Source organism: Magallana gigas, chromosome 1, assembly GCF_963853765.1.
Source record: "Magallana gigas chromosome 1, xbMagGiga1.1, whole genome shotgun sequence".
NCBI classification, from domain to species: Eukaryota; Metazoa; Mollusca; class Bivalvia; order Ostreida; family Ostreidae; genus Magallana; species Magallana gigas.
The window spans coordinates 23,562,518-23,574,650 of NC_088853.1; the positions used below are offsets into that span (position 1 = coordinate 23,562,518).

Sequence of the window (12,133 nt, forward strand, 5' to 3'; positions counted from 1 at the left end):
ATATTGTTTTTGTTTGCGTTACTACTTGAAGAAACGTTTGTTCTATTAATAACCTTTGTGTTTTGTTTTGTTTTATTTTTTTCAAATAAATATCTTCTAAAAGACCGAAACATCTACTGAAATACCTAGTAATAAACTCATGCTATTTAAACATTGAATTGCTAAATGATTTAATGCTCATTTTTACATTTTTTGGGGGAAAATGTTTTGTCTTGTCTACAAATGTGATCAGTATCTTCACAGTCCTTTTTTTATCCTTAGGGTAAGTAAATGTATAGGAAGAGCCACTCTAACAGCAACAAGCGTGAACTTTGATATCTGCTTGTTACGTTGCATACATTGATATTGGTTTTATCTTCCCAGCTGATTAGCTCTCAGCTCAAAGTCTATATGTTCTGTTCGTAAAATTTATTTTTATTTTTTTCCCTTTTTTCAGTTAGGTTCATGTATATAGGGTGTTTCAAGGACAGCTGAGATCGAGTTTTTAAATCAGAGGAAATGTTTTCTTTTCCTATGGAAGACTTCAATGCTGGAATGTGTGCTCTACACTTAGCAATTTTAAATATTTCGGCATGGAACTGTGTATTTGTATACTTTCTACTTTGTTTTTTATAGGCGAATAAGCAAAACAATCAAGGAATCATGAAACCATTAATGCCTCAAAGATATACACTCGTTTCCTTTTATCATATTGTCTATAATCCCCCCCCCTCTCTCTCTCTTATTAAAAAAATGTATTTTTGTATTTGTTTACTATGGATCTCAATGTTTTTGCGGACATCCTTTTTAGAAAAATACTTGATAGCGAGTGTAATGACCCCTGCGATGTAAACATTGAAGAAACGTGTGGTGCAGTTTGGGAAATAGATGTATATAATTACCTCTAACAAAACCAATATTTTCGAAACGAGGATGGAACTTAACAGAACTAAGATGCTGTATATGATTTAACAGTTTTATTTCGTATGCTTTGTAAAAGATATGTTGAAAATAAAACTTCCACAAACATATTTTTTGTTAATTTGACGCAAGGTTGAAAATATCTTAACTGTACTTATAGCATACATCAGTTGTAGCATTTTCAAATTTGGGACCCTCGGCTCTCCTCTACTTGTTACCAGCATTAGGAGCGATGTAAAACAATTGCAATGGTTACACTATTCTATCTGGTCACTTCCATAACCTGAGGAGTTCTACTTGGAAAATAAAATGAATAGTAAACAATATAATAATTAGGTATAGCATTCAAGCGAAAAATTCTTTCAGAAAACGTGGGAACATGAAAATACATTATATCTCCTTCCAATAAAAGCAAAATTGAAATGACAATTTACATCTCAAACTAGTCATGTTTGTAAGTTCAAATGTTATAGCACTGACTGGTACTAATTTACAAATTGATTTTAATGACACAATAGTATTTGAATCAAGGTGATGTTTTCAGCATATTTATTTAATGGGCATGGTCTCGATTTTGGTCATATTTTTCTGTTTTTATTATTTGCAATGCTTTAGGAATGCATTTCTAATGATCAAATGGAATTTGGGTTCCAGTCGTTGAGTTTTAAGCAAGATACAGGGCTTACAATTCTTCGTCATGTAAACAAGGCTCGTGCCCTGTTTTTGTTAACATAGGTTCAATATACCAGTAAAAATTATGTTTAAAGCTGGTTTGAATATCTTATCATTCATTTAAAGCATAAATAAACAGTTCCTAACGATAAACACATTTATTTAAGATCTAAAACTGGGATTTTCAATTCAACATTCGAAATGTAAACAACCCTTTCTTTACAAAGCGAAGAATTGTAAGCTCTGTAACTCGCTTATAACTCATCAAATGACACTCAAATATTGATTGCCTATAAAAATGCCTTACTAAAGCATTGTTAACATTAAAATCGAAAAAAATAATTTTTGACAAAAATCGTGACCATGCCCCTTTAAAAAGGTGTTTTAGTGCATCATTTATTTTTTATCATGAAATGAATATTTTCCTTTTCAGATTGCTAATCCATCTAACAAATATCTACAAATAAAACAAACACTTCCTGGTTATCAAAATAATTTTTTTTAATAGGAATCAAATAATTCCATGTATACAATGAAAAAATGACAATAACAAACTAAGAAATCAACAAACCCTAATGTCTCAAAGAGGATTTACACAAAAGAATAAGTATTCATTGATTTTATGTAAACTAATTAAAAAAGCCGTCAATGGTTCACTTCAACACGAGAGATTTCATAACCATGTCGTATATCACAACCCTATTTTAAGGACTTGATAACAATTTCAAAAATACATAAAGTTATGGACACTTTTTCTTTCAGTACACAAAAACTTAGATAATTTAGATTGCACGTCAATTTACATTCAATTCAACTCTACATTCACAGAAACGTGTATAAATTAAAAATTGCTGAAACTACAAAAAATGTTATTCCTAGTTAGGTAATCTTTATTGTATTAAACGTGCAAGAAAAACATTATTTTACCCCAAGGCTTTGATTAACATACAGAGGAATGTTCTAAAGTCTTAATACTATAAAAAAAAATATTTTATTGAAAGAAAAGTACAAAAGATGATAAAATACAACATTTCGTTCATAAAGCTTTACGAAATAGATAAGAGATGTGCATATTTGTGTACTAAAAATTCGAAACATTACATAAGAAACAAGTTTCTAATACCGTCAACAACGCATAAGTTTGACGTACGTTACCCTACCTATTGAATGTACACTATAAGTTATATATAAGTTGTATACACTTTTTTTTTTAATCTGCTGTGAAAAAAGTAACATAAACTAAAACCTGAAATGTTGTCAAAAAACATTGAAACGTAATTTCCAAAAAAAATGTTTCTTGTACTGAAAAACACAATCTTGATTTGATACAGTGTACCATTGTTACGTCAGCAAACCTGCGAGCTATCTAAGTTTTTTTTATTCAGTGCGTGTGAATTTAGTAAAGTTACTATATCGTTGCTCGCATGTATATTAATACATAGCAACAAAAATTAATGAAAGCATTACAACCTCGCAATTAGTCCTAGCCAACAAATCATCCCTTGCATAGCCTAATCAAATCCATTAGGGTGATTTTTTAAGGTGATCAGTCTGAATTATATGTATATCAGTGAGTCTTTAACAAGCGCTTGAAATCCTGGCGAAGGGTCAATGAGGAGATAGCAATTGTGTCGATGGAAAGAGGAGAAAAAATGCACAAAAATGATGCAATTTTATAAAGTGTTTGCGCCCTAAGTATTTCCTACGATGAAAGATGTATACGAGGTCACTTTGATGATCTTATTCGCCAGTGTACATTACATCAGCCGCAAACAAGACCCCACAGTCACTTAGAGTTTTATATCTGTTTGTTATGCAGCTATGTCAAGCATCACCAATTTTCATTATGTTTTAATGCATTAATACACTGATTGTTATGAGCACAAACACACTATATGATATCAGTCAAATTTGGCCCCTAAAATTCGCTACTTTTAAAATGTTTCAGGTACATTAATTTGTTGTGTTATTTTATAAAAGAGTTGACATGAAAACTATTTTTCACCTATTTATTTGATTTATATGCACTCACTGGCAGTATATGACGTCAGAAGTGACGCTATTTTTATAATTCAATCAAAATCAATCAAAAATTGACAATTTTCAAATCTTTTTTCGAATGGGAAATATAGAGCGACTCTTTGAACAAGAACGAACTTTTTGTCACTTATAAGTATTGGAGAGATACATCTTTGGTGAAAATATTTTGTTTGTTCAAGCAGTCGCTCGATGTTTCCTTAAAGAAAATCTGCCTCAAAACAAGCCGTTTTATGTTAAAAATGAGAAAATTGCGGGAAAAGGTAACCTTTTTGATGTTATATTTTTAAATTGTGAGCACTAACATAAAAATGAAAATTATGTAAAAACTTCAAATGTATATTTGTACAAATAAAACAAAGAATTACAGTAAAATGACAATGTTCATTTTAGGGGGCCATTTTATGCTCAAACCATATATAGTCCTTTTGTTGTTTGGGAGAACTGTTACCATAATAACCGATACAAAAAATGGCCAAATTGCAAAATATAAATACTTTAAATGCATACAATATGGTAATGCCCACTAAAATAAAGTATGAAATACGATAAACAAACATTTTTAAGGGTCGAATTTCATTTTATAGAAGAACATGATAAAAGAAATATTGCTTTTGAAATGTTACTATGGAAACAGATTAAATTTTATAAATGAATCTTTTAGGTAACTATTAAATCTGTCCGTCCCTATCAATTTTAATGCAATATACATTTTTGATATGAAAATTGAAACCATTTGCTATTGTAACCTTTCTTAGAAATAAAAAAAAACCTTTACAACTGCAATTTTTTGTTATTACTTATAAATATCTGCCTTGATTTTTTGAATAGTGTATCTCAATATATCTTGTTATGCAACACAGAGGTATCGTCGCTATATACGAACACTGATGTAGCAATGAAAATCACAAACCAAAATACTGACTAATTGCAGTCTAGAGTAACACAGTATCTTTTAACAAAAATCAGATAGTTAGTCAAGTTGTGTTTAAAATTCAAATGACAAACTTCGTTGATTCTCGAGAAATTATATGAAATAGTTTATATATGAAAAAAAAATAGTCAATTATGTCACTTTTATTTGCATTTTCCTTATAGTTCAACTCCTATAAATAACAATGGTTCTCATTTATTTTTTAACTTTAAATCCTTTATTATTTAGCATTAATGGTGCAAAGAAAATGTACAATTTGTATTTTAATTCTACTATGTCTTTTTTAAAAAAATTGAAATTTCTTTTAGGTGACTATGGGAACACCATGAAAAAATGCATTTCTTTATAACTTTATTTTTTTTCATGAAAAGTGACAATTTGTTTCATAATTATTGGCCTGGAAATTCTGAATGAATGGCTTTACTTATAATAAATACATAAATTTAAAATGCTATTTTGACATATTTACCCTCTGTTACTAAGGCAATGAAACCACATAGTAGGTGTTAGGCTTTTGTATTAAATCAAATCATCGGCATTTCATTCAATCTATCAGAATGGAAGTAATTTGTTTATATATATGTAAAGATATACAACCTATACATACCACCACATAACTCATTAGCGTTCCCAACACAAGGTGTATTGCAGTCTCCATCAGGCACACGAGTAGGTGAATGTAGAATTTCATTGCCGCAAAAGCAATATTTACCATACTGAAAAACACATCATCGTTAAGTTGCACTTTTGGATATGACTAGGTTATGTCTCAAACTAAATCAATCATTTTAAAATGTTCGACAGTATTGTTGTCAAAAAGTTTTAAAATTATTAAGATATATAAATATTATTATTTTTTTGGTGTAAATTGTCATATCAAATAATGAACGATAATGTTTTTTTTTGGTCTACTATCTTAACTCATTAATTTTTACTCATTGATTTTCTTTTTCCGAAGAAGTTGTAATATTCATATCAAACAAAAAATGTACATAGAGAATGATGCATGAAGTAGTTGGACAAAATGGCGGCGTATTCACATTTGCGACAGAATAAAGTGAAACTTTAAGCTTCAGTTTTCATATTCAAAAATATCTTAATAATAAAAACTTACTAATATCTTTGTAAGATGACTTTTTAGTCAAATGCCATTTTGCAAGAGTCGAGAAATTGCCTGTTATAGGTTTATACGTACTGAGGCCGAATTTGAGTCTAGATGAGCTGAATTTTACAAATATAATCTTCTTTGATCTATATTCTACTATATCTTCCCCAATGCTTTCTTTTAATTAGAAGACAGATAATTTCGATGGTGTTGATGTTGGGTCCTGTGCCTGCCAGCCATTTGTTCTTAGGCTATTGCTACGTTAGGTTCACAATATGTTAATCAATATAAGCGTCAATTTATTATGAGCGTGTTGGCTATATTCGTGTTCTATTCTGTAAATAATATTGGGTGGAACGCACACGACGTGTCTGATCATTGTATTGAAAAACTTCCATTATGGTAACTGATGGGGTAAAACAGGATGCAAATTGTCATCTAGTATCTTTTGATTTTGCAAGCATTTATGTTATCATTAACTCTTTAAATTGTGCCTACACCATGCCATGTGAGACACCCCATTACTATGACTCAGTAACAGGGCTTAGTCTTTTGTGCTTCCAACAAATCAGGTCTTCAGCCATAGATTCCCGTTCTTGTAATTTTATACTGTAAGCCTTTGCTTACCAAAACAAATGTTTTCTATTTTCTACATCTTTGCATAAATGCATAAAACAGCGAAGTTTGATTTCATATTGATTTGCCTCCATTCTTATTTAAATTCGATTTAATGTCGTATAAATTGTCTCTTCTGTTAACAGTTATTTGCCTTTTTGATATTTGGTAGTCCCTTGCTTTATCATCTTCAGGAAATGTGTTCTATCAAGCCTTATTGTTCTGTACGCTTTTTCAAACTCCCAACTGTAGATCTTGGTATATGCAAGGTATTTGGCACTTTGTAAATGGTTTGTACCTGCTTCTAAAGTTATTTGAGTTATTTTATTTTATTATTGCTTATTTCTTTTCCGCTGCGACTATTTTATATTTACGATGGCTGAATTATGTTTACAAATGCACACAAAAACCTTCTGATATTTAAAAGGTCTTTGATAACAGAATACTAAAAAAACTACTAAATTCTCAATTTCATTTATAATCTTTATATCATTTATTACTTTGATATTCATTGCAATGTAACGCAACTAAGTGTGTTGTAAACACGTCGCAATTTCGTCCAATTACTAGTACATACTGCATCAGACCTTATTTTCCTAAGACTTTACAAACCCGCAAGCCGTAATATTTAAAGTTGCTCTGTTGTTGGTGTAAACAAAACACTTCGCATTCCTGTTGCCCATTCGGGGAAATTTCATATCGTCCGAATTCTAGAACATTGCGACTATCATAATTTTGAAAACATCCTAGTATTTCTAAAATTGAACAAAAAAATCAATTAGTCGTATATCTATTTAGGTATTTTTCTATATCGTTCAAAAAAAAAAAAGAGTGGTGCGTTTACGACCACATGTCTTCGATGAAATAGCCAGCCACCTTTTCTTCCTGTGTGTTTTTTTTTCCTTCTTTTGTTTTTTGATATCTATTTTTTTTTTACCGATTTGGGGTCTCTGTATTTTTACAAAATCTCTAATCTGCTTTATTTGCCCAAGTTAGAAATGTCTATGATTGAATACAATCTGAATCAAGCATTTATGAATGTATTCCATTAAAACATATGCCATTGGTTGATATTGATATGTCCTTTGAAGGTGAATGCAGGGTAGTTATAGGACATTTATTAGTTTTCATGCAAATTTATACCATTGCGATTTGAATCTTTTTTTTTTACTAAATACAAGTCTTACTAATGAATTTGGGTGTTCGCAGGTTTAATGTGTAGCAAAGTCAGCTTGTCACGTTATCTTACTTTTCATGGTGCAACTCAAATCTGTCATCCAAGATCCATCAGGGCGACAAACAAAACGCTCAGAACCTTGTTGCTTGTATCCGGCAGAGCATGTAATATGAATTCCTTTTTCTACACCAATGGCATCCCATTCCCTAACCTTTTCCATTGAGAAACTTTCATTTGAAGGTACACCACAATCTGTTAATTAAAAATTAAACATCAATTCTCGGTTATTGTTATATTTCCTTTTTTGGTGTACATAATACATATGGTATTAAAATGATCTTCAAAATATTGAGGTTGGTCTGAAATAACCGAACATTGAGATGTCATCAAAATAAAGCGCTAAAGAATAAAATAATGATTTGAAGAGTTGGTTTATTAAGACAGAGGTAAAGTCCCAAGTTCTATTTTTTTTAAGTACATCTAATTTAAAGGACTGTTGTCGTAGTCTATTAGTTTATCTACATAATAAAATCTTAAAATCGAAAAAAAAGAAAACGTACTTGTCCTTTTAAACGTTATCTGTGATACAAAACAAAGATATCAAAATGAAGAACCTGAAATGACACAGGTGAACTGATCAAAAGGTTTTGGAATGCACTTTTCATTCATGGAACAATTTGACATCGAACACGCTCCTGCAATGACCTGTAAAAAAAAATAAAAAAAAATTAAATAAAAAATTCAAATGAGAATGTCCCATAAAAAGTATGAAATCATCATTTTAACTCTCGATGATGAACGTACAGATGTGATAACATATATAATTTCAATTCCAGCGTTTGTCATAAATGATAAAAATCAGTGATTATTTCGCTTGAATTCCTATTTTCTTTGTCCATTCTCTGATCTAACGTTTAAATTCATCACATAATAAATAACAAAATTTAAAAAAAAAATCACCATAGAGGTTACACTTTTGCATATGTTAAGCAAAGCATGCAAAGTGAATTTGAATGTTATTAAGTCATCTGTAAATTGTATTTCAATGAGAGTATATTTATAAGACACTTTTTTGCACCAAAGTATTTCATATTTTAATTTCAAATTGATAAAACCAAAGACAGTTAATGCATTTTCAGGAAAAAAATACATAATGTTTAATAGAAGTATACACTTGCAAAGCAACACAAGAAAGATAACACAACATTAATGACTGAAATCAGAAATTACATGATATTCAAGTCTTCGTGTCAGTGGATAATGATAGCACATTTACGAAACACAAAGCGATAAATTTTGAATGTTTCTAACATTACAAGAATGAATTATTAAATTAGCTTCTTTAAGTTATTGATTACAGTCGCGATTTTTAAGAACAAAATAATGTTTAAAATAAATATTAAAACTTCGAATTCAATTCGTTATTCAGTTTAATCAACCAGTTATATAATCGAATCAAAATTCACAAACATATCTAACCCTGTCCCAGTCTTCTATATCACTGTAAATCCATCCAGGCTTTTCTAGATATAGATCAGGTGTAGATACTCTGCTTTCAAAGTTGGTTTGACAGAAGTGGGCTCCCTGGTGGTAGTTGATGGACCGACATCGTGTTGTTCTTAGACAATCCTCCACACAATCCAGAATACTATATCCATCATACGACGTTATCATCCTTCTGTCTAATTTGTGTCCGTACTGTAGCATGGAGTAGCCATGTCGAAGGTCAGCAAAACAGTGATTCATAAACAAGAGAGCAAGAAACATCATTGATGAATGGCACAAGTTCATCATAGAGGATACAGTTTTCGCCAAACTTGACACCAATTATGTTGAATTTATTCTCGAAGAAGGCGAATTATTGATCTTTTGCGAACAAAGCGCTTTATGTGACTAGTTCTTGTAAAATCAAACGTCAACAGTAAAAGTTCACAGAAACGGTATTGTAATTGAAAAAAAAAGAATACTCATTTTCGATTTTTGGTTTCCTATTGTTTTTGGTAATTAGAACAAATTAAAAATTTTCAGTCGTGTCATAAAATCATCAAAATTTAAAGCCCTTATTCAATGTGGTTAAAGATATCAATCACAAATTCCTCTCCGCTTGCCTGAGTTACAATGATACGCTTTAAAAATGAAATTGATTTATGAAGTTATGCTATTGTATAACTCTATTGTTCAGCTATTGATTTTCATCGCCTACAAAATGTAGTTTCCAATTATTATTCCAATTATAAAGTAACCTTCTACAGATGAAAGTGTGTTTGAAGTATGTGGTATGTTTACTTTAAAAGAAATTCCAGGGTGTAGTGTAAGGAAGGAAAGATATCCCCGACAAATATCTACGTATTTTGTTGGTACTCTCGTGCTGCTTAATTCTTTCATCGTTCGTACATTTGCTCATGTTTTCCACTTATTGTTTTCATATCCAAAATTATTTTATTTCACTTCGGACTGTTCACATTATCCATGTTGTGCTTGAGTTCATGTCCTTTTATTTTTTGTACCCGGCTCCCTCTTTTGTTCAATTTCTGATTCATATTGATTCTTTACCACATTGTTATCTTTAGAAAACTTCTACTAGAAACATTAATTTGAGGACGAAAACCACGAAACGCATTCAGTGAAGACAAAAATATCATGTGTTAATCAATTTAGCATGATGACGCCAGGATGAAGTATGATTGCTACACTTGCTGCTCCTATATTTTTTAAATAAATACTTGCTTTGTCATCATGCGTAACGTCTCGCTTCTAAAATCGTTACTTTCCGATTATACGGGAACACTTTATTACGATTGGTTTGACAACGAATTTGCAATAAAAGTATACTTATTAGTGATACTGATACATTTCTTGTAAATTATAAAATGTCATACTTAGTCATTAAATGAATAAGTATAGGGTATGCGTTTTATTTACTGAAAAAATGATTATCGCTTCTAGATCGAGACTTATGTCCATATACCATTTTATTCCTTTACTCTGATATTTTTATAGGTTTGATTTCGTTTTTATTTGCAATGTGTAACCAAATGTGTAACGTCGTTAACACTGAAGACTCCCTACATCATGTGAGTATTTATGTTTGGGATACCGGCATTACGTGACAAATGCTAGAATATAAAACAACGATCACCAAACTTCAGTTATATCGTTGTTTAGTTCACAACAGCTCAGAAATTTAAAAGTGAGTCTCTTAAAACCTGCGATCGGTTCTTTTTGCGCTTTTATGCAGGTATTAAATCACCAGCTCGCGTTTAGTTAGAAATATACAGAAATGAAGCCTACGACGATCAGATTGCAGTTCCCGCAGTTTGTAACTTTTTTTTTTTTTTTTTTACAAATTTCGTGGATTTCGGTCTTTAATTTGAAAATAATTGTAATCTCAAACAGAACAAAAGCTGTTAAAATATCAATGGCATTCGTTTCGTACCATGAAAAGGCGCTGATCCCTAAAGAACAAGGGATGTTTTTGCGGTAATTCCAACGTCTTAGGTTTTTTGTTGATATGGTGCATTTTACTAAATTTGATACGGGTTAAATTCTACAGGCACCAAGATGATATAATTTTTTCATTACTGTAAATTCCTAATTAAACTCTATGAGGTAATATCACCGTAAAATCGCTAGAAGCACTCCTTGCGGATTTCATAATTAACATTTTTCAGACAGATGTAAATTATTAGGAAATATAATTAAAAATCGGTGTTCGCGATTTTACTTTCTCGCGATTTAATACAAAACGACAGAATCACGGAATTAAGTACCCGCGTAAAATAAGGAATCTACGGTCCACAAATGTACACTTAACATGGATTGATCTACACAAATCGTAATAAAATACAGAATTAAAATTGTCTTTGCTAAAATTAAAGCCTTTTACATGCATTAATCACTTTTATATTTAATTTACTTATTTTCTGTAGTTACAAATCCATAAACTGAAAATAATGATGGTTAATAACTATGAACAATGTAAATTTTAGCATTAAATAGTACGTAATTGCACGAACATTTTACCAACGTTGTTCACACTACACGACCAAACAAGGGCAGTTACTCGGTAAAACACGCGGTTTTCACCGGTGAAAGACGGTTTTACTAAAAAACCAAAAAACAGAGGTTTTTCTATTGAGATAAAAACCGGAAATAATCACCTATTTAGTGAAAAGCTTGATCAAGACACTAGTAATATCTTCTTTAATATATTGTCTTTTACTTTCGTCTTCCGTGATCTTTTCTTACTTTCAACCTTACTTTCAACTAGCAAGTCACATTTAAGCCGATGGTCGGCCAATGACATTAAATAGTTCTCAATTGATGAATATTCAATGTAACTTCGTGGGCATTGCTTCAATTTATCGCGGGAAAAATCTTATGTGCCCAACCGCCTCTTATCAACTAATAACTTGTTAATACTAAACGTTATCTGTATACAGCTGGTTGTCCATCAACAGATTTGACACAATCGCCAAAAAGAGAAGTCCACCCTTGATCAACTTTTGATCGGGAGTTGGCTGACATTTAAGGGAAATCCAAATGCGAAATGTCGATCGATCGACCGAGCGACGGCAAACAGAAAACCCGTTTGTCGATGTTCTGACGATGAATGAAGTTATTTGTCGATGTTCGGACGATGAATGAAGTTGTTTGTCTATGATCTGACGATGAATGAATGAACATGATTGTA

The 12,133-nt window shown here is 31.0% G+C and overlaps 1 protein-coding gene across 1 annotated transcript; it reads right to left on the minus strand.

The window, feature by feature from the left end:
* Window positions 1–4,921: 4,921 nt before the first annotated feature.
* LOC136273527 (uncharacterized) lies at window positions 4,922–9,337 on the minus strand. The gene is made up of 5 exons (XM_066078060.1): window positions 8,920–9,337; window positions 8,055–8,145; window positions 7,513–7,692; window positions 6,876–7,018; window positions 4,922–5,259 (listed from the first exon to the last, which is right to left on the minus strand). The coding sequence occupies exons 1-5, from the start codon at window positions 9,232–9,234 to the stop codon at window positions 5,116–5,118; spliced, it is 873 nt and encodes a 290-aa protein (XP_065934132.1). The 5' UTR covers window positions 9,235–9,337; the 3' UTR covers window positions 4,922–5,115.
* Window positions 9,338–12,133: the final 2,796 nt, after the last annotated feature.